At 45.5% G+C, this 23886-nt stretch overlaps 1 protein-coding gene across 1 annotated transcript in view; it reads right to left on the bottom strand.

Moving 5' to 3' along the window:
- Positions 1-23886, bottom strand: part of CERS1 (ceramide synthase 1) — a 146186-nt gene that overhangs the window by 70109 nt on the left and 52191 nt on the right. Inside the window, exon 2 of the mRNA XM_077252722.1 lies at positions 1414-1573. Within this exon, the coding sequence (XP_077108837.1) occupies positions 1414-1573 (160 nt within the window). The remainder of the gene's footprint in view (positions 1-1413; positions 1574-23886) is intronic.

The following is a 23886-nucleotide window of genomic DNA, read 5'->3' as shown; positions in this document are numbered from 1 at the left end:
TTGGATTAAATTTTCAGCTAAATGCCACCATTTGGGAGTATGTAAACTAAGATGTTAGAAAAATGATACATTTTAAATATACATTGCAAGCCAAACCCTTAAACAAGATCATATGTCTATTTAGCGACTCTGGCAACATGTGAGAAGCTGCACAACTTCTCCAGACTTACGTTGTCACAATTGATGGATGATATAGATGTTACTACATTGTAGTTAGTGTAGTACCATGGCAGACCTCAAGAATACCAACTACAGGAATACCAGAAAATTAAGTAATATGGAGTGTCTGGTTAATATTACCTTGTAAGCTCCAAAGGAAACCATACATGTGGGAACTATCAAATGTATGTGAGGGCTACATGACTCTTTTTTAAATCATACATTTTGGAGGAATAAAAAGGATTGGGAATGTTGAATGTTCTTGCCTCATTCCAAATGGCATTGCAAGAAGTGTCTGACAGCTGCCATCTCCCCTCTTCCTACTGCGGACACATAAATGCCCTGCCAAATTGAACATGCATGTATACGTGGGATCGTTGGGCTCCGGTGTTCCAAGTCCTCGCTCCAAATGTGTCTTCCTGATGTTGCATCAATGCCTGGGGTCCGTGTGCCCACCTGAACCTGGAGCTTAGAAGACCCACCTCAGGTAAGGTAAGCTTAACAATCCCCTTAGTGCTGCAAAACCATCTAACCCAAAAGATGGCGATTCAGAATTACTTATTTGTCCACACTGTGACTGACAATGTATAATTTCCAAAAGATGATTGGCCAACATGTTCAACATCAGCTATTTAGGCTGACATTATGTGCATGCTTTTTCCCCTAGACAGAAAAAAAAACCAATTTGTCTGGAAGCAAGTCATTTGTAAAGGAATCACCTACCAGCACATGCTCACTGGTGAAGTGTTCTACTAAGAGAGACAGATGATATTTGAAACTATTCAACACAACACCTTCTTTGCCAAGAGCGCAGGTCTGTCAGCTGTCCAGCCATTCACACAAAGCTTTTCATACATGAATATCAGTAAGAGTCACAGCTGACTCCTGGCATAACTTGGTGAGTTTGTATCTTTCATGTAGCAGATGTCATGGACAGCAGACCACAACAGCTGTGCTGCTTAGTAAAGATGAGGTCTTCATGCATGTGCTCAATCACATAGACTGAACTGTGTCACATTCCAGCATAGACCCTATGTAAATCATCAGTGAGATATTGCAGAGTAATTATCTAACATGACCACTCAATAGGAAACCCCACAATCTAGGATCTCGCTATCTACAGATTGATAGTAACCGAAATGTGAAATTACATCCGTTTAAGTAAGATATGGAATTTTGTAGCTGAAATTTACTTTCTTTCCCAAAACAAAATCTGTCCTTTTGTTACATTTTAGGGTGATAAGGTTTACATACCATGAAACGTAGAAGGAGGGTCATGAAAGAAGTTGTGTTCAGTGAAGAAAAGGAGGTAGAAACAGTAAGACCATGAACAACTGTAGAAGAGGAGTTTCCATGCACTCTCCGGGACCTTTTCTGCTTCTTTTGGCTGCAGATGACACCATTTGATAAATGGCTGTAGGGAAAGGCAGAAATCTTATTAATGCGTTTAAACCAGGGATTTGTCATGGCGAATATTTAGTGCCTGCTGGATTAACCTGCGGAGTCAAAACATGGCAAGTATGAGGTTTCTGAAAGCTCTCTAAGGCCTTATTCGGACGTCAGACTTTTTCATGCATTCAAAAAAATGGTGCCAGTGTCATGAGTGTCTTGGATCCGTGTGTCACCAATGTACAATACGTGTGTCCGTTTTTTCCCACCAGTGTGTCATCAACGTTTTTAATGGATGGCTAAAGACATAAATAAAGTACAAACCCTTTCCTATATTTAGCTATTTTAAACACAGACAGCACACAGGCGGGTACACCGTCTGCATACAGATGCCATCAGTGTGCTGTCTGTGATTTTCAAAGAGCCCATAGACTTGTATTGGCACTTTTCATCTGTGTTGCCAGAAAAAACAGACATATCTACTTGAGTTCTGCATGGGCACACGTTCTGTGAAAAACCCTGACATGTGAACAGCCCCATAGATTATAATGGGTTGTATCTGTGAAAAGCATAGAACACGGACATCTGAGTGAGGCCTAAATTCAATAAGAAGGTAACTATATAAAAGAATACATGTAATTAGTGTTGAGCGAAACGGATCGGTCATTTTCATAAATCGCCAACTTTCGGCAGAGTCGGGTTTCATGAAACCCGACCCGATCCCAGTGTGGGATCGGCCATGCGGTCGGCGATCTTCGCGCCAAAGTCGCGTTTCATATGACGCGTTCAGCGCCATTTCTCAGCCAATGAAGGTGGACGCAGAGTGTGGGCAGCGTGATGACATAGGTCCTGGTCCCCACCATCTTAGAGAAGGGCATGGCAGTGATTGGCTTGCTATCTGCGGCGTCACAGGGGCTATAAAGGGGCGTGCACGCCGACCGCCATCTTACTGCTGCCGAGCTGAGCATAGGGAGAGGTTGCTGCCGCTTAGTCAGGAGAAGGGATATACTTAGGGAGGGAAGATTAACCCCCACACCGCTTGTGCTGTAGCGATTTCCACTGTCCAACACCACCTTTTCTTTGCAGGGACAGTGGAGGCTAGATTTCTGTGAATCAGCTCTGTAGCTTATTGGGCTGCCCTAGAAGACTCCCTGATAGCTGCATTGCTGTTTGTACGCCGCTGTGCAAACCAACTGCTTTTTTAAAAGCACAAATCCTGCTGCTCCTTCCTTTCTGCACAGCTATCTTGTTTGTTTGTCCACACTTTTGTGTGCAGCAGTCCTTTTTATTGCTGCCTGCCATACTTTTCTGAGATTATTGTAGGGAGATAGTAATTGTAGTACAGTCCCTTTTTTATATATATATATCTTCAAGCCACTTTCTGCCCCTGAAACTATGTAGTGTAAAACAGTGGGCCTGTATTTTTCTGCACTGTCCCACACCAAAAAAGGGAGATTAATATTGGCAAATCTGTGCATCTGCACCAGTCCTGTCTGTGGTATCTGTCAGTCATTTTCTGCCACAGAAACTATACTGTAATACAGTGGGCCTGATTTATTCACTAGTCTCCCATATAAAAAAAGGGAGATTAATATTGACAAATCTGTGCATCTGTCCCAGTCCTGTCTGTGGTATCTGTCAGTCATTTTCTGCCACAGAAACTATACTGTAATACAGTGGGCCTGATTTATTCACTAGTCTCCCATATAAAAAAAGGGAGATTAATATTGGCAAATCTGTGCATCTGCGCCAGTCCTGTCTGTGGTATCTGTCAGTCATTTTCTGCCACAGAAACTATACTGTAATACAGTGGGCCTGATTTATTCACTAGTCTCCCATATAAAAAAAAGGGAGATTAATATTGGCAAATCTGTGCATCTGCACCAGTCCTGTCTGTGGTATCTGTCAGTCATTTTCTGCCACAGAAACTATACTGTAATACAGTGGGCCTGATTTATTCACTAGTCTCCCATATAAAAAAAGGGAGATTAATATTGGCCAATCTGTGCATCTGTGCCAGTCCTGTCTGTGGTACCTGTCAGTAATTTTCTGCCACAGAAACTATACTGTAATACAGTGGGCCTGATTTATTCACTAGTCTCCCATATAAAAAAAAGGGAGATTAATATTGGCAAACCTGTGCATCTGCGCCAGTCCTGTCTGTGGTATCTGTCAGTCATTTTCTGCCACAGAAACTATTCTGTAATACAGTGGGCCTGATTTATTCACTAGTCTCCCATATAAAAAAAGGGAGATTAATATTGGCAAATCTGTGCATCTGCACCAGTCCTGTCTGTGGTATCTGTCAGTCATTTTCTGCCACAGAAACTATACTGTAATACACTGGGCCTGATTTATTCACTAGTCTCCCATATAAAAAAAGGGAGATTAATATTGGCAAATCTGTGCATCTACGCCAGTCCTGTCTTTGGTATCTGTCAGTAATTTTCTGCCACAGAAACTATACTGTAATACAGTGGGCCTGATTTATTCACTAGTCTCCCATATAAAAAAAAGGGAGAATAATATTGGCAAATCTGTGCATCTGCACCAGTCCTGTCTGTGGTATCTGTCAGTCATTTTGTGCCACAGAAACTATACTGTAATACAGTGGGCCTGATTTATTCACTAGTCTCCCATATAAAAAAAAGGGAGATTAATATTGGCAAATCTGTGCATCTGCGCCAGTCCTGTCTGTGGTATCTGTCAGTCATTTTCTGCCACAGAAACTATACTGTAATACAGTGGGCCTGATTTATTCACTAGTCTCCCATATAAAAAAAGGGAGAATAATATTGGCAAATCTGTGCATCTGCGCCAGTCCTGTCTGTGGTATCTGTCAGTCATTTTCTGCCACAGAAACTATACTGTAATACAGTGGGCCTGATTTATTCACTAGTCTCCCATATAAAAAAAGGGGGATTAATATTGGCAAATCTGTGCATCTGCGCCAGTCCTGTCTGTGGCATCTGTCAGTCATTTTCTGCCACAGAAACTATACTGTAATACAGTGGGCCTGATTTATTCACTAGTCTCCCATATATAAAAAAAAGGGAGATTAATATTGGCAAATCTGTGCATCTGTGCCAGTCGTGTCTGTGGTATCTCTGTCAGTCATTTTCTGCCACAGAAACTATACTGTAATATAGTGGGCCTGATTTATTCACTAGTCTCCCATATAAAAAAAAGGGAGATTAATATTGGCAAATCTGTGCATCTGCCCCAGTTTTGTCTGTGGTATCTGTCAGTCATTTTCTGCCACAGAAACTATACTGTAATACAGTGGGCCTGATTTATTCACTAGTCTCCCATATAAAAAAAAGGGAGATTAATATTGGTAAATCTGTGCATCTGTGCCAGTCGTGTCTGTGGTATCTCTGTCAGTAATTTTCTGCCACAGAAACTATACTGTAATACAGTGGGCCTGATTTATTGACTAGTCTTCTATATAAAAAAAAGGGAGATTAATATTGGCAAATCTGTGCATCTGCCCCAGTTTTGTCTGTGGTATCTGTCAGTCATTTTCTGCCACAGAAACTATACTGTAATACAGTGGGCCTGATTTATTCACTAGTCTCCCATATAAAAAAAGGGAGATTAATATTGGCAAATCTGTGCATCTACGCCAGTCCTGTCTGTGGTATCTGTCAGTCATTTTCTGCCACAGAAACTATACTGTAATACAGTGGGCCTGATTTATTCACTAGTCTCCCATATATTAAAAAAAAGGGAGATTAATATTGGCAAATCTGTGCATCTGCACCAGTCCTGTCTGTGGTATCTGTCAGTCATTTTCTGCCACAGAAACTATACTGTAATACAGTGGGCCTGATTTAATCACTAGTCTCCCATATAAAAAAAGGGAGATTAATATTGGCAAATCTGTGCATCTGCGCCAGTCCTGTCTGTGGTATCTGTCAGTCATTTTCTGCCACAGAAACTATACTGTAATACACTGGGCCTGATTTATTCACTAGTCTCCCATATAAAAAAGAGAGATTAATATTGGCAAATCTGTGCATCTGCGCCAGTCCTGTCTGTGGTATCTGTCAGTCATTTTCTGTCACAGAAACTATACTGTAATACACTGGGCCTGATTTATTCACTAGTCTCCCATATAAATAAAGGGAGATTAATATTGGCAAATCTGTGCATCTGCGCCAGTCCTGTCTGTGGCATCTGTCAGTCATTTTCTGCCACAGAAACTATACTGTAATACAGTGGGCCTGATTTATTCACTAGTCTCCCATATATAAAAAAAAAGGGAGATTAATATTGGCAAATCTGTGCATCTGTGCCAGTCGTGTCTGTGGCATCTGTCAGTCATTTTCTGCCACAGAAACTATACTGTAATATAGTGGGCCTGATTTATTCACTAGTCTCCCATATAAAAAAAAGGGAGATTAATATTGGCAAATCTGTGCATCTGCCCCAGTTTTGTCTGTGGTATCTGTCAGTCATTTTCTGCCACAGAAACTATACTGTAATACAGTGGGCCTGATTTATTCACTAGTCTCCCATATAAAAAAAGGGAGATTAATATTGGTAAATCTGTGCATCTGTGCCAGTCGTGTCTGTGGTATCTCTGTCAGTAATTTTCTGCCACAGAAACTATACTGTAATACAGTGGGCCTGATTTATTGACTAGTCTTCCATATAAAAAAAGGGAGATTAATATTGGCAAATCTGTGCATCTGCCCCAGTTTTGTCTGTGGTATCTGTCAGTCATTTTCTGCCACAGAAACTATACTGTAATACAGTGGGCCTGATTTATTCACTAGTCTCCCATATAAAAAAAGGGAGATTAATATTGGCAAATCTGTGCATCTGCGCCAGTCCTGTGTTGTGAATTCCGCTCTTGGGCTCCCTCCTGTGGTTTTGAGTGGTATAGCTGCTTCTTGGATTTAGTATCAGCAGCTGCTTCCACTGATCTTCTTTCTGCTCGGCTATTTTAGTCTGGCTTTATCCCTCAATCAATGCCAGTTGCCAATTGTTCTTGCCTGGAGGCACGGCTCTTGGATTTCCCTGACACTCTGACCCGTTCAGCTAAGTTAAGTCCTTGCTTTTCAGCACATTTATGTTTTGTTCATTTGTCCAGCTTATCAGTATGTATCTATTTAGCTAAGCTGAATTCTCTGGGCTGCAGATTTTGCCCTCCACACCTTTAGTCAGGTGTGGAGATTTTTGCATATCTCTACGGTGGACTTTTTCTAGTTTTTATTACTGACCGCACAGTGTTTCTTTCCTTACTGTCTATCTAGCTAGAATTGGCCTCTTTTGCTGAATCTTGTTTCATACTACGTATGTCATTTCCTTCTCCTCTCATAGCCAATATTTGTGGGGGGCTGTCCTATCCTTTGGGGATTTTCTCTGAGGCAAGATAGCTTTCCTGTTTCTACCTTTAGGGGTAGCTAGTTCTCCGGCTGTGACGAGATGTCCAGGGAGTGACAGGAACATTCCACGGCTACTGCTAGTGTTGTGTTAAGATCAGGGACTGCGGTCTGTATAGTTACCACCTGCCCAGAGCTAGTCTCATGTCGCTCCTAAATTACCAGTCCATAACAGTGCAACTGGCCAAGAATGACTTGAATGCATCTCAAAAGAAGGAAAAGAAAAAGAGTTCTGAGCCATTTTTTTTTTCTTTAGTCTGTTTTGTCTTTTTCCTGCCTCTTAATCTCTGGGTGGATTTGGGTGCAGACATGGATCTTCAGGGTTTGTTTTCTCGTGTGGATCAGCTTGCTGCAAGAGTTCAGTGTATCCAAGATTATGTTGTTCAGACTCCAGCCTTAGAGCCTAGAATTCCTACTCCAGATTTGTTTTACGGGGATAGATCTAAGTTTTTGAACTTTAAAAATAACTGCAAATTGTTTTTTGCTCTGAAACCCCGTTCCTCTGGTGACCCCACTCAGCAAGTTAAAATAGTTATTTCTCTGCTGCGTGGTGACCCTCAGGACTGGGCATTCTCCCTTGAGTCAGGGGATCCGGCATTGCTTAATGTAGATGCATTTTTTCAATCGCTCGGATTATTGTATGACGAACCTAACTCGGTAGAGCATGCTGAGAAAACACTTTTGTCCCTGTGTCAGGGTCAGGAAGCGGCAGAATTGTACTGCCAGAAATTTAGAAAATGGTCTGTGCTCACTAAATGGAATGAGGATGCTCTGGCAGCAATTTTCAGAAAGGGTCTTTCAGAAGCCCTTAAAGATGTTATGGTGGGGTTCCCCACGCCTGTTGGTTTGAGCGAATCTATGTCCCTAGCCATTCAGATTGATCGGCGCCTGCGCGAGCGTAAAGTGGTGCACCATATGGCAGCGTCCTCTGAACAGAATCCTGAGCCTATGCAATGTGATAGGATTCTGACTAGAGCGGAACAGAGGGGATACAGACGTCAGAATGGGCTGTGTTTTTACTGTGGTGATTCTGCTCATACTATTTCTGATTGCCCTAAGCGTATTAAGAGGGTCGCTAGATCTGTTACCATTAGTACTGTACAGCCTAAGTTTCTCCTGTCTGTGACCCTGATTTGCTCATTGTCATCTTTCTCTGTCATGGCATTTGTGGATTCAGGCGCTGCCCTGAATTTAATGGACTTAGATTTCGCCAGGCGCTGTTGCTTTTCTTTGCAGCCTTTGCAGAGTCCTATTCCATTGAGGGGTATTGATGCTACACCGTTGGCCAAGAATAAACCTCAGTATTGGACTCAGCTGACTATGTGCATGGCTCCAGCACATCAGGAAGATTGTCCTTTTCTGGTGTTGCATAATTTATATGATGTTGTTGTACTGGGTTTTCCATGGTTACAAGTACACAATCCAGTGTTGGATTGGAAATCGATGTCTGTGACTAGTTGGGGTTGTCAAGGGGTACTGTTATGATCCCAGTGGTAGAGGATCTCTGATATTCCGGCAAGATAGCAAAAACATAAATACTGCTCTAGGGAGGTGGAAACTGGGCTAACCGCATACCTGATCCTAACACAAACAACTAGAAGCAGCCGGTGAACGTGCCTACGTTGGTTCTAGACGTCTCGAGCCAGCCGGAGAACTGACTACCCCTAGAGGGAAAATAAGACCTCACTTGCCTCCAGAGAAATTGAACCCCAAAGATAAAGAAAGCCCCCAACAAATAATAACGGTGAGGCAAGAGGAAAACACAAACGTAGAGATGAACTAGATTCAGCAAAGTGAGGCCCACTAGTCTAGATAGGCAGAAAATAGATAGTGGACTATGCGGTCAGCAGAAAACCCTACAAAAACATCCACGCTGAACATTCAAGAACCCCCACACCGACTGATGGTGCGGAGGGAGAATATCAGCCCCCTAGAGCTTCCAGCGAGCCAGAAAATCCAATATTAAGCAAGCTGGACAAAAACACAGAAAAATGCAAATGATCCAAATTATTCAAAACGGACTTAGCTTTTCTTGCATGAGACAGACTGAAAGGAATCCGGAGGAGACCATATAGGTCTGAATACAACGATGCCAGGCAAGAGACTGAGTCCAGAGGAGACTTAAATAGGGAACACCCGCTGCTTAACGACACAGCTGGAGCTCAGGCCTGCAACAAGACATGCCTAACACAATACCGTTAGTGACCACCAGAGGGAGCCCAGAAACACAGTTCACAACAGTACCCCCCCTTGAGGAGGGGTCACCGAACCCTCACCAAGACCCCCAGGGCGATCAGAATGAGCAGCGTGAAAGGCATGAACCAAATCAGCCGCATGAACATCAGAGGCGACAACCCAGGAATTATCCTCCTGACCATAGCCTTTCCACTTAACTAAATACTGGAGTCTCCGTCTAGAGATACGAGAATCCAGAATCTTCTCCACCACGTACTCCAACTCGCCCTCAACCAAAACCGGGGCAGGAGGCTCAACAGCAGGAACCATAGGCACCACGTACCGCCGCAACAAGGACCTATGGAACACATTATGAATAGCAAAGACGCTGGAAGGTCCAAGCGAAAAGACACCGGGTTAAGGATTTCCAAAATCTTATAAGGACCGATAAAGCGAGGCTTGAACTTAGGAGAGGAGACTTTCAAAGGAACATGCCGAGAAGACAACCAAACCAAATCCCCAACACGAAGTCGGGGACCCACACCGCGGCGGCAGTTGGCAAAACGCTGGGCCTTGTCTTGTGACAATTTCAAATTGTCCACCACATGGTTCCAAATCCGCTGCAACCTATCCACCACAGAATCAACCCCAGGACAGTCAGAAGGTTCAACCTGGCCCGAGGAGAAACGAGGATGAAAACCAGAGTTGCAGAAAAAGGGTGAAAACAAAGTGGCAGAACTAGCCCGATTATTAAGGGCAAACTCGGCCAGTGGCAAAAAGGTAACCCAGTCGTCCTGATCAGCAGAAACAAAACATCTCAAATAAGTCTCCAACGTCTGATTAGTTCGCTCGGTCTGGCCATTAGTCTGAGGATGATTAGCCGACGAAAAAGACAAATCAATACCCATCTTAGCACAAAAGGATCGCCAGAATCTGGACACAAACTGGGATCCTCTGTCAGACACAATATTCTCAGGGATGCCGTGCAAACGAACCACATTCTGAAAGAACAAAGGAACCAAATCAGAGGAGGAAGGCAACTTAGGCAATGGCACCAAATGGACCATTTTAGAAAAATGATCGCACACCACCCAGATGACAGACATCTTCCGAGATACCGGAAGATCCGAAATGAAATCCATGGAAATGTGCGTCCAAGGCCTCTTCGGGATAGGCAAGGGCAAAAGCAACCCGCTGGCACGAGAACAGCAAGGCTTAGCCCGAGCACAAATCCCACAGGACTGCACAAAAGAACGCACATCCCGCGACAAGGAAGGCCACCAAAAGGACCTAGCCACCAAATCTCTGGTACCGAAAATCCCAGGATGTCCCGCCAACACCGAAGAATGAACCTCAGAAATAACTCTGCTGGTCCATCTGTCAGGGACAAACAGTCTCTCTGGTGGGCAACGATCAGGCCTATCAGCCTGAAATTTCTGCAGCACTCATCGCAAATCTGGGGAAATGGCAGACAAAATCACTCCCTCTCTGAGAATACCAGCCGGCTCCGAGACTCTCGGAGAGTCAGGCACAAAACTCCTAGAAAGTGCATCAGCCTTCACGTTCTTCGAACCAGGCAGGTACGAGACCACAAAGTCAAAACGGGAGAAAAACAACGACCAACGAGCCTGTCTAGGATTCAGGTGCTTGGCAGACTCGAGGTAAATCAGATTTTTATGATCAGTCAAGACCACCACACGATGTCTAGCTCCCTCGAGCCAATGTCGCGACTCCTCAAATGCCCACTTCATAGCCAACAACTCCCGATTACCAACATCATAGTTCCGCTCAGCAGGCGAAAATTTTCTAGAAAAGAAGGCGCATGGCTTCATCACGGAGCCATCAGAACTTTTTTGCGACAAAACGGCCCCTGCACCAATCTCAGAAGCATCAACTTCAACCTGGAAGGGAAGAGAGACATCCGGCTGGCACAAGACTGGCGCTGAAGTAAACCGACGCTTCAGCTCCCGAAAGGCCTCCACGGCCGCAGGAGACCAATTAGCAACATCAGAACCCTTCTTGGTCATATCCGTCAAAGGTTTAACCACGCTGGAAAAATTAGCGATAAACCGACGGTAAAAATTAGCAAAGCCCAAGAACTTCTGCAGGCTCTTAACAGACGTGGGCTGAGTCCAGTCATGAATGGCACGGACCTTGACTGGGTCCATCTCCACAGTAGAAGGGGAAAAAATAAAACCCAAAAAAGAAACCTTCTGTACCCCAAAGATACATTTTGAGCCCTTCACAAATAGAGCATTCTCCCGCAGAACCTGAAACACCATCCTGACCTGGTTCACATGGGACTCCCAATCATCAGAAAAAACCAAAATATCATCCAGGTAAATAATCATAAATTTATCCAGATATTTCTGGAAGATGTCATGCATGAAGGACTGAAACACAGAAGGGGCATTAGATAATCCAAAAGGCATCACCAGGTACTCAAAATGACCCTCTGGCGTATTAAATGCCGTTTTCCATTCATCTCCCTGCTTTATGCGCACAAGGTTATACGCACCACGAAGATCTATCTTGGTGAACCAACTGGATCCCTTAATCCGAGCAAACAAATCAGACAACAATGGCAAAGGATACTGAAATTTAACCGTGATCTTATTCAGAAGACGATAATCTATACAAGGTCTCAAAGACCCGTCTTTCTTGCCCACAAAAAAGAATCCTGCACCAAGAGGAGAAGAGGATGGGCGAATATGTCCCTTCTCCAAAGACTCCTTTATATAACTCCGCATCGCGGCATGCTCTGGCACAGATAAATGAAAGAGTCGTCCCTTAGGAAATTTACTACCAGGAATCAAATCTATAGCACAATCACAGTCCCTATGAGGAGGAAGGGCACCGGACCTGACCTCATCAAATACATCCTGAAAGTCTGACAAAAACTCAGGGATCTCAGAAGGAGTAGAAGAAGCAATAGACCCTAATGGAGAATCTCCATGAATCCCCTGACACCCCCAACTAGACACAGTCATAGCTTTCCAATCTAAAACTGGATTATGGGCCTGTAACCATGGCAGACCCAAAACGACAACATCATGCATTTTATGCAGTACCAGAAAACGAATCACCTCCTGATGTACAGGAGTCATGCACATGGTCACTTGCGTCCAATACTGAGGTTTATTCTCTGCCAATGGCGTAGAATCAATTCCTCTAAGAGGAATAGGATTTTCCAAACGCTCCAGGACAAAACCGCAGCGCTTGGCAAATGACAAATCCATCAGACTTAAAGCAGCACCAGAATCCACAAAAGCCATAACTGAGTAAGAAGATAATGAACAAATTAAAGTCACAGACAAAATAAACTTAGGCTGAAAAGTACCAATGGCGACAGGATTAACATTTTTTTTAAGCGTTTAGAGCATGCTGAGATAACATGTGTTGAATCACCACAGTAGAAACACAACCCATTTTGACGTCTATGATTTTGTCGCTCGGCTCTGGTCAGAATTCTGTCACATTGCATAGAATCAGGTGACCGTTCAGACAGCACCGCCAAAGGATTAACAGATTTGCGCTCCCGCAAACGTCGATCAATTTGAATGGCCAGAGCCATTGAATCATTCAGACCTGTAGGGATAGGAAACCCCACCATCACATCTTTAATGGCTTCAGAAAGACCATTTCTGAAATTTGCGGCCAGTGCACACTCATTCCATTGAGTAAGCACGGACCATTTCCGAAATTTTTGACAATATACCTCAGCTTCGTCCTGACCCTGAAAGATAGCCAGCAACATCTTTTCAGCCTGATTTTCAAGATTAGGCTCCTCATAAAGCAAACCAAGTGCCAGGAAAAACGCATCAACATTCACCAATGCAGGATCTCCTGGCGCCAGAGAGAAGGCCCAATCTTGAGGGTCGCCGCGCAAGAAGGAAATAACAATCTTAACTTGCTGAGCGGAATCACCAGAGGAACGAGGTTTCAGAGACAGAAACAATTTGCAATTATTCCTAAAATTCAGGAACTTAGATCTAGCTCCAAAAAACGGCTCAGGAATAGGTATTTTTGGTTCAGACATAGGGCTATGGATAACAAAATCCTGAATGCTTTGCACCCTAGCAGCAAGCTGATCCACACTAGAAGTCAGAGTCTGGACATTCATATCTGCAGCAGAGTTCCAGCCACTCAGAGAAAAAGGGAATGGAAGAAGCTAGGCAAACTGCAGCAACAAAAAAAAACAAAACTCAGAACTTCTTTTTAATCCCGCTTCTGCGATGCAATAAACATTTTCTTTTGGCCTGGCATACTGTTATGATCCCAGTGGTAGAGGATCTCTGATATTCCGGCAAGATAGCAAAAACATAAATACTGCTCTAGAGAGGTGGAAACTGGGCTAACCGCATACCTGATCCTAACACAAACAACTAGAAGCAGCCGGTGAACGTGCCTACGTTGGTTCTAGACGTCTCGAGCCAGCCGGAGAACTGACTACCCCTAGAGGGAAAATAAGACCTCACTTGCCTCCAGAGAAATTGAACCCCAAAGATAAAGAAAGCCCCCAACAAATAATAACGGTGAGGCAAGAGGAAAACACAAACGTAGAGATGAACTAGATTCAGCAAAGTGAGGCCCACTAGTCTAGATAGGCAGAAAATAGATAGTGGACTATGCGGTCAGCAGAAAACCCTACAAAAACATCCACGCTGAACATTCAAGAACCCCCACACCGACTGATGGTGCGGAGGGAGAATATCAGCCCCCTAGAGCTTCCAGCGAGCCAGAAAATCCAATATTAAGCAAGCTGGACAAAAACACAGAAAAATGCAAACGATCCAAATTATTCAAAACGGACTTAGCTTTTCTTGCATGAGACAGACTGAAAGGAATCCGGAGGAGACCATATAGGTCTGAATACAACGATGCCAGGCAAGAGACTGAGTCCAGAGGAGACTTAAATAGGGAACACCCGCTGCTTAACGACACAGCTGGAGCTCAGGCCTGCAACAAGACATGCCTAACACAATACCGTTAGTGACCACCAGAGGGAGCCCAGAAACACAGTTCACAACAGGGTACATAGTGACGTTCCTTTGATGTCAATTTCCTCTTCCCCCTCTTCTGATGTTCCTGAATTTTTGTCAGATTTCCAGGATGTATTCGATGAGCCCAAGTCCAGTTCCCTTCCTCCTCATAGGGACTGTGATTGTGCTATCGACTTGGTTCCTGGCTGTAAGTTCCCTAAGGGCCGACTCTTCAATCTGTCTGTGCCAGAGCATGCCGCTATGCGGAGCTATGTTAAAGAGTCTTTAGAGAAGGGGCATATTCGGCCATCTTCATCACCATTGGGAGCAGGATTCTTTTTTGTTGCCAAGAAGGATGGCTCCTTGAGACCCTGTATTGATTATCGCCTTCTTAATAAGATCACGGTCAAATTCCAATACCCTTTACCTTTGCTCTCTGATTTGTTTGCTCGGATTAAGGGGGCTAGTTGGTTTACCAAGATTGACCTTCGAGGGGCGTATAATCTTGTTCGTATTAAACAGGGTGACGAATGGAAAACTGCATTTAATACGCCCGAAGGCCACTTTGAATACCTGGTGATGCCTTTCGGGCTTTCTAATGCTCCTTCTGTATTTCAGTCCTTCATGCATGATATTTTTCGCAATTATCTTGATAAATTCTTGATTGTGTATTTGGATGATATTTTGATTTTTTCCAATGATTGGGAGTCTCACGTGAAGCAGGTCAGGATGGTATTCCAGATCCTTCGTGATAATGCTCTATTTATGAAGGGGTCTAAGTGCCTATTTGGGGTCCAGAAGGTCTCTTTTTTGGGGTTTATTTTTTTCTCCTTCGTCTATAGAAATGGATCCTGTTAAGGTCCAAGCCATTCATGACTGGGTTCACCCACATCTGTGAAGAGCCTTCAGAAATTTTTGGGCTTTGCTAATTTTTATCGCCGTTTCATTGCCAACTTCTCTAGTGTGGTTAAGCCCCTGACCGATTTGACGAAGAAGGGCGCTGATGTGGCAAATTGGTCCTCTGAGGCTCTGGAGGCCTTTCAGGAGCTTAAGCGCCGATTTACTTCTGCCCCGGTCTTGCGTCAGCCTGATGTGTCTCTTCCTTTTCAGGTTGAGGTTGACGCTTCTGAGATTGGGGCAGGGGCCGTTTTGTCACAGAGGAATTCTGATGGTTCCTTGATGAAACCATGTGCCTTTTTCTCCCGAAAGTGTTCGCCTGCGGAACGCAATTATGATGTCGGCAATCGGGAGTTGTTGGCTATGAAGTGGGCATTTGAGGAGTGGCGACATTGGCTTGAGGGAGCCAAGCACCGCGTTGTGGTCTTGACCGATCATAAGAATCTGATTTACCTCGAGTCGGCCAAGCGGCTGAACCCTAGACAGGCTCGATGGTCCCTGTTTTTCTCCCATTTCGATTTTGTGGTCTCGTATCTTCCGGGATCTAAGAATGTTAAGGCGGATGCCCTCTCTGGGAGTTTTTTGCCTAATTCTCCTGGAGTTCTTGAGCCGGTTGGCATTCTTAGAGAAGGAGTGATTCTTTCTGCCATCTCCCCTGATTTACTGCAGGTGCTTCAGGAATTTCAGGCTGATAAACCTGACCGCTGTCCTGTGGGGAAGCTGTTTGTTCCTGATAGATGGACAAGTAAGGTAATTTCTGAGGTCCATTGTTCTGTGTTGGCCGGTCATCCTGGGATTTTTGGTACCAGGGATTTGGTTGCTAGGTCCTTTTGGTGGCCTTCCTTGTCGCGGGATGTGCGTTCTTTTGTGCAGTCCTGTGGGACCTGTGCCCGGGCTAAGCCTTGCTGTTCCCACGCTAGTGGGTTGCTTTTGCCTTTGCCTGTCCCTGAGAGGCCCTGGACGCATATTTCCATGGATTTTATTTCGGATCTTCCTGTGTTTCAGAGGATGTCTGTTATCTGGGTGGTTTGTGACCGGTTCTCTAAAATGGTCCATTTGGTACCTTTGTCTAAATTGCCTTCCTCCTCTGATTTGGTTCCATTGTTTTTTCAGCATGTGGTTCGTTTGCATGGCATTCCAGAGAATATTGTGTCTGACAGAGGTTCTCAGTTTGTCTCCAGGTTTTGGCGTTCCTTTTGTGCTAGGATGGGCATTAATTTGTCTTTTTCTTCGGCGTTCCATCCTCAGACAAATGGCCAAACTGAGCGAACTAATCAAACCTTGGAAACCTATTTGAGATGCTTTGTGTCTGCTGATCAGGATGATTGGGTGGCTTTCTTGCCGTTGGCCGAGTTTGCCCTTAATAATCGGGCCAGTTCGGCTACTTTGGTTTCGCCTTTTTTTTGTAATTTTGGTTTCCATCCTCGTTTTTCTTCAGGGCAGGTTGAGCCTTCTGATTGTCCTGGTGTTGATTCCGTGATGGACAGGTTACAGCAGATTTGGACTCATGTGGTAGACAATTTGACGTTGTCTCAGGAAAAGGCTCAGCGTTTTGCTAACCGCCGTCGGTGTGTTGGTCCTCGGCTTCGTGTGGGGGATTTAGTCTGGTTATCTTCTCGTCATGTTCCTATGAAGGTTTCTTCCCCTAAGTTCAAGCCTCGGTTTATCGGTCCTTATAAGATTTCTGAGATTATCAATCCAGTATCTTTTTGTTTGGCCCTTCCAGCCTCTTTTGCCATCCACAATGTTTTCCATAGATCGTTGTTGCGGAGATATGTGGTACCTGTGGTTCCCTCTGTTGATCCTCCTGCCCCGGTGTTGGTTGAGGGGGAATTGGAATATGTGGTTGAAAAAATTTTGGATTCTCGTTTTTCGAGGCGGAGGCTTCAGTATCTTGTCAAGTGGAAGGGTTATGGCCAGGAGGATAATTCTTGGGTGGTTGCCTCCGATGTCCATGCCGCCGATTTGGTTCGTGCTTTTCACTTGGCTCGTCCTGATTGGCCTGGGGGCTCTGGTGAGGGTTCGGTGACCCCTCCTCAAGGGGGGGTACTGTTGTGAATTCCGCTCTTGGGCTCCCTCCGGTGGTTGTAAGTAGCACTTTTGTGAATTCTGCTCTTGGGCTCCCTCCTGTGGTTTTGAGTGGTATAGCTGCTTCTTGGATTTAGTATCAGCAGCTGCTTCCACTGATCTTCTTTCTGCTCGGCTATTTTAGTCTGGCTTTATCCCTCAATCAATGCCAGTTGCCAATTGTTCTTGCCTGGAGGCACGGCTCCTGGATTTCCCTGACACTCTGACCCGTTCAGCTATGTTAAGTCCTTGCTTGTCCTTTTGCAGTCCACTTGTTGTGGACTTATTGTTCAGCACATTTATGTTTTGTTCATTTGTCCAGCTTATCAGTATGTATCTATTTAGCTAAGCTGAATGCTCTGGGCTGCAGATTTTGCCCTCCACACCTTTAGTCAGGTGTGGAGATTTTTGCATATCTCTGCGGTGGACTTTTTCTAGTTTTTATTACTGACCGCACAGTGTTTCTTTCCTTACTGTCTATCTAGCTAGAATTGGCCTCCTTTGCTGAATCTTGTTTCATACTACGTATGTCATTTCCTTCTCCTCTCACAGCCAATATTTGTGGGGGGCTGTCCTATCCTTTGGGGATTTTCTCTGAGGCAAGATAGCTTTCCTGTTTCTACCTTTAGGGGTAGCTAGTTCTCCGGCTGTGACGAGATGTCCAGGGAGTGACAGGAACATTCCACGGCTACTGCTAGTGTTGTGTTAAGATCAGGGACTGCGGTCTGTATAGTTACCACCTGCCCAGAGCTAGTCTCATGTCGCTCCTAAATTACCAGTCCATAACAGTCCTGTCTGTGGTATCTGTCAGTCATTTTCTGCCACAGAAACTATACTGTAATACAGTGGGCCTGATTTATTCACTAGTCTCCCATATAAAAAAAAAGGGGGGATTAATATTGGCAAATCTGTGCATCTGCGTCAGTCCTGTCTGTGGTATCTGTCAGTCATTTTCTGCCACAGAAACTATACTGTAATACAGTGGGCCTGATTTATTGACTAGTCTCCCATATAAATAAAAAGGGAGATTAATATTGGCAAATCTGTGCATCTGCGCCAGTCCTGTCTGTGGTATCTGTCAGTCATTTTCTGCCACAGAAACTATACTGTAATACATTGGGCCTGATTTATTCACTAGTCTCCCATATAAAAAAAAGGGAGATTAATATTGGCAAATCTGTGCATCTGCGCCAGTCCTGTCTGTGGTATCTGTCAGTCATTTTCTGCCACAGAAACTATACTGTAATACAGTGGGCCTGATTTATTCACTAGTCTCCCATATATAAAAAAAGGGAGATTAATATTGGCAAATCTGTGCATCTGCGCCAGTCCTGTCTGTGGCATCTGTCAGTCATTTTCTGCCACAGAAACTATACTGTAAAACAGTGGGCCTGATTTATTCACTAGTCTCCCATATTAAAAAAAAGGATGAATAACATTGCCAAATCTGTGCATCTGTGCCAGTCCTGTCTGTGGTATCTCTGTCAGTCATTTTCTGCCACAGAAACTATACTGTCATACAGTGGGCCTGATTTATTCAGCACTCACCCACACATAAAAAGGGAGATTTATATTCACAACAAGTTAACATACACCTTCTACCTTGTTTTTCAGTACCATACAACGGTTGTTAGTTTGGTTACATTTTCCCAAGAATGAGGAAGGCTGGTGGAAGAGGTCGTGGCCGTGGGGGATCATTGCCATCTGGTAATGCTGATGGTGGTGGTGGTGGTGCTGATGGAGCATCGGGTGGTAGAGAGAAAATCAAAATAGCACCTACGTCTCGAGTTGTTGAGCCAGCGTCATCGTCCGGCTACACAAGGCCTCGAATGCTACCTTTTCTGGGAGTAGGAAAACCGCTGTTAAAGCCGGAGCAGAAGGAAAAAGTTTTGGCTTTCCTTGCTGACTCTGCCTCTAGCTCTTTCGCCTCCTCTTCGGATAGTTCAAAATTGAAAAGTAGCCAGTCGACGGTGGATGCTCCCGGTCAGGAACAAGTTGATTCCTTGTGTCCTTCCCCCAAAACAACAGTGAAGGATGCGTCAGGCGACACAACAGGTTACTTCATGGAGCTCTTTACGCATACCGTGCCTGGGTTAGAAAGGGAAATTGTTAACAGGCCATGCCCATTACAAGATGAATCGGACATGGAGTGCACAGATGCACAGCCACAGCTAGATTATTATGCTGTTCCATTGACTCAGATCACAACATTGCCCTCGCAGTGTACCGAGCCAGAATCTGACCCTGATGAGACTATGGTGCCCCGTCCCGAACGCTATAGCACCGGCTTACACGGTGACACAGAGGAAGGTGCACAGGACATAGAAGAGGAGGTGATAGATGACCCAGTTGTTGACCCCGATTGGCAGCCATTGGGGGAACAGGGTGCCGCTGGCAGTAGCTCTGAAGCAGAGGAGGAGGAGCCGCAGCAGGCATCAACATCGCAACAGCTTTCATCTGGCAGGCCCGTATCTGGCCAAAAACGTGTGTCAAAACCAAAAACAGTTGTAGGACAGCGTGGCCATCCGGTTAAAGTAGCACAGTGTGCAATGCCTGAAAAGGTATTCGATAGTAGGAAGAGTGCAGTCTGGCACTTTTTTAACCAAGATCCAAATGACCAGTGCAAAGTGATCTGTAAGAAATGCTCAAGGACCTTTAGCAGAGGTCAGAATGTCAAAAATGTAAATACAACTTGCATGCGTAGACATTTAACCGCCATGCACTTGCAAGCCTGGACTAACTACCAAACGTCCCGTAACGTTGTTGCACCCGCTCACAATGAAGCTAGTCAGCAACGCAACATTCCTTCCCTCACTGTAAGTCCACCGTTTACGACACCACCTGCAGCAAATGTGGAGGTATCGTCGCAAGGCCAAAGCAGTCAGGGAATCACCAGGTTCTTGGTAGGAAACACTGTATGTAGGCCAACAGAAAGAATACCATCACCAACCCTCTCTCAGTCTGCCATGTCCACCACCACCCCCGCTAGTTCCACAATATGCAGCTCTCCAGTCCAGCTCACCCTACAAGAGACTCTCGTTAGGAAAAGGAAGTACTCAGCCTCTCATCCACGTACACAGGGTTTGAACGCCCACATTGCTAGACTAATCTCGTTAGAGATGATGCCCTACCGGTTGGTTGAAAGCGAAGCTTTCAAAGCCCTGATGGCCTGCGCAGTACCACGCTATGACCTACCCAGTCAACACTTCTTTGCGAGGAAAGCCATCCCAGCCCTCCACCAGCATGTGAAAGACCGCATTGTCCATGCACTCAGGCAATCTGTCAGTAGAAAGGTGCACCTCACAAAAGATGCATGGACCAGTAGGCATGGCCAGGGACGTTACGTGTCCATCACGGCACACTGGGTTAATGTGATGGATGCAGGGTCCACAGGGGACAGCCCCAGTGGGACAGTTCTGCCTAGCCCACGGTCTAGGAAACAGTTGGCTGTAGGCGTTTGCCACCCCTCCTCCTCCTCCTCGTCCTCCAGCAGAAGCGAGAGCTCGTCCACAGACCACAGTCGCACGACCACTCCATCCGCAGCTGCCAGTGTTGCACACGAGGTGTCCCATTATGGAACAGCTTGTGGTAAGCGTCAGCAGGCTGTGTTGGAAATGAAGTGTTTGGGCGACAACAGACACACTGCGGAAGTTCTGGCCGAGTTCTTGCAGCAAGAAACTCAGTCATGGCTGGGCACTGTACATCTTGAGGCAGGCAAGGTAGTCAGTGATAACGGAAGGAATTTTATGGCTGCTATAGCCCTTTCACAACTGAAACACATTCCTTGCCTGGCTCACACCTTGAACCTGGTGGTGCAGTGCTTCCTGAAAAGTTATCCGGGGTTACCCGCCTTGCTCCTGAAGGTGCAAAGACTTTGCTCGCACATCCGCCGTTCGCCCGTACACTCCAGCCGTATGCAGAACCATCAGCGATCTTTGAAGCTTCCCCAGCACTGCCTAATAATCGACGTTGCAACAAGGTGGAACTCCACACTGCGCATGCTTCAGAGGCTGTGCGAACAGAGGCATGCTGTTATGTATTTGTGGGAGGATACACATACATGGGCAGGCAGTTGGATGGCAGACATGGAGTTGTCAGGTGTGCAGTGGTCGAAGCTACAAGACCTGTGTCAAGTCCTTCAGCGTTTTGAGGAATGCACACGCCTGGTTAGTGCAGACGATGCCATCATAAGCAGGCGTCTGCAGCCGAGGACGAGGGAAGCCTTGATGACAGTCAGCCATTGTCTGCTCAGGGAAGTCTCCTAGACGAGGTGGCGGACGAAGAGCAGGAGGACGAGGAGGATGATGGGGATGAACATTTATGGGAGGAGGAAGCTTCTCAGGGTGCAATAGAAACTGGTGGCGTTGCAAGGTCAGGTACAGGGTTTTTGAGGGAGACAAGTGATGTTGATTTGCCAGAAAGTGCTCCTCAACCCAGCACAAGCAGTGACTTGTTACCTGGAACATTGGCCCACATGGCGGATTATGCCTTGCGTATCCTAAAAAGGGACCCCCGCATTATCAAAATGATGACCGATGACGATTACTGGTTGGCCTGCCTCCTGGATCCACGCTATAAAGGGAAATTGCAAAATATCATGCCACATGAGAACCTTGAGCAAATATTGGCTACCAAACAAGCAACTCTTGTAGACCGCTTGGTTCAGGCATTCCCAGCACACAGAGGCGGTGATGGTTCTCACACGAGCTGCAGGGGGCAACATGGCAGAGGTGTTAGAGGTGCACAAATCAGAAGTGGCGTTGGACAGAGGGGTTTTATGACCAGGTTGTGGAGTGATTTTGCAATGACCGCAGACACGACAGGTACTGCAGCATCAATTCAAAGTGACAGGAGACAACATTTGTCCAGTATGGTTACTAACTATTTTTCCTCCCTTATCGATGTTCTCCCTCACACGTCATTCCCATTTGAATACTGGGCATCCAAAATAGACACCTGGCCTGAATTGGCAGAATATGCTTTACAGGAGTTTGCTTGCCCAGCTGCTAGTGTGCTATCAGAAAGAGTATTCAGTGCTGCTGGTTCAATACTGACCGAAAAAAGGACTCGTCTGGCTACCCAAAATGTTGATGATCTAACCTTCATTAAAATGAACCAATCATGGATTACAAATTATTTTGACCCACCTTTCCCTGCTGACACCTAGCTTTCCTGTAAAAAGGTCTTGCTTTTGGACTCGTCTTACTGACTGCTCCAATTTCTCCATTTGCAGCTGCTGTATGTCCACCATAGGCCATTTTTACACCTCCCTAAATGGGCTGACTCCCCCCACGGGGCCGTGGTCAGCACTTGGCACAAGCACCCGTGCGAGTGCCGTTTGGCTGAACAGGTGGGTGTGCCCTTTTGGGCGATGGCACTGGCACAGGGTCCCTCATAGTACAATGAAGTGTCTCTGGCGGTGGTGGTGCACACCCAACGCCAGAGACACGCCATCATAACATGAGGGGCCCTGGGCCAGTACCACAGCCCACGAGAGAGTGTTCCCCCCCCCAGCTCAAACAGTGTCCTACCACTTGCAAAATTACGTCTCACTGCTCCACCACTGTTTAGTCTGTGCTGTTAAATCCTTCAATGGCACTGCCAATAACAATTTCTTGACATGATTGATGCTATTAAAAATATTCAGGGGCCCTGTCCTACATTTACACCAGTTAATACTTTGCGCCAACCACCACTGTCTGCAAGTCAGCAGAGGAGCCCATCCCTGTACCTAGGTATGCCACCTGTTTATTTGTGAAATTTTTTTGTGGCAACACATTAACCTCACTTTATAATTTTGGCCTACTAACTGTGTCAGACACTCCTTACAGTTGTCCTCCACTGAACAAAGCTAGGCCGCCTGCGTACTCCTGTAACCGATTTTTAACTGCATTTTGCCTATTACTTTTTTGGCCCTACTAACTGTGTCTGCCCCTCCGTGCAATCGGCCTCCGCTGACCACACCAATGCTGCCTGTGTACCCCTGCAGCCTATTTAAAACTGCATAGAGCCTGCTTTTTAATTTTAGACCTAGGAAGTCTGTCTGCGGTCCCTCCTTCCAATCGTCCTCCGCTGACCATACCAATGCTGCCTGTGTACCCCTGCAGCCTATTTAAAACTGCATAGAGCCTGCTTTTTAATTTTAGACCTAGGAAGTCTGTCTGCGGTCCCTCCTTGCAATCGTCCTCCGCTGACCACACCAATGCTGCCTGTGTACCCCTGTAGCCTATTTAAACCTGCATAGAGCCTGCTTTTTTATTTTAGGCCTAGGAAGTCTGTCTGCGGTCCCTCCTTGCAATCGTCCTCCGCTGACCACACCAATGCTGCCTGTGTACCCCTGTAACCAATTTAAAACTGCATAGAGCCAACTTTTTTATTTAACACATACTACCTTTGTCTGTCTGCGCCACTCAATACCGCTGTCCTCCACTGAAAAAGCTGAGCTTCAATCTTCAGGCTTTTGGCCTGTATTTTGAATTTTAAACTGAATTTGGGCTACTAGTTTGGGTGGGCCTAGTAACGGCATCTGCCGCTCCTGGGTTTTCTCCTGTTTGGTTTTCTTGAGCTTCAATCTTCAGGCTTTCGGCCTGTATTTAGAATTCTAAACTGCATTTGGGCTACTAGTTTGGGTGGGCCTAGTAACGGAGTCTGCCGCACCTTGGTGTTGTCCTCCACGGAAAAAAGCTGAGCTTCAATCTTCAGGCTTTCGGCCTGTATTTAGAATGTTAAACTGCATTTGGGCTACTAGTTTGGGTGGGCCTAGTAACGGTATCTGCCGCTCCTGGGTTTTCTCCTGTTTGGTTTTCTTGAGCTTCAATCTTCAGGCT

Source organism: Ranitomeya variabilis, chromosome 1, assembly GCF_051348905.1.
Source record: "Ranitomeya variabilis isolate aRanVar5 chromosome 1, aRanVar5.hap1, whole genome shotgun sequence".
NCBI classification, from domain to species: Eukaryota; Metazoa; Chordata; class Amphibia; order Anura; family Dendrobatidae; genus Ranitomeya; species Ranitomeya variabilis.
The sequence above is the reverse complement of the archived record's forward strand: the minus strand, read 5'-3'. Positions and strand labels throughout refer to the sequence as shown.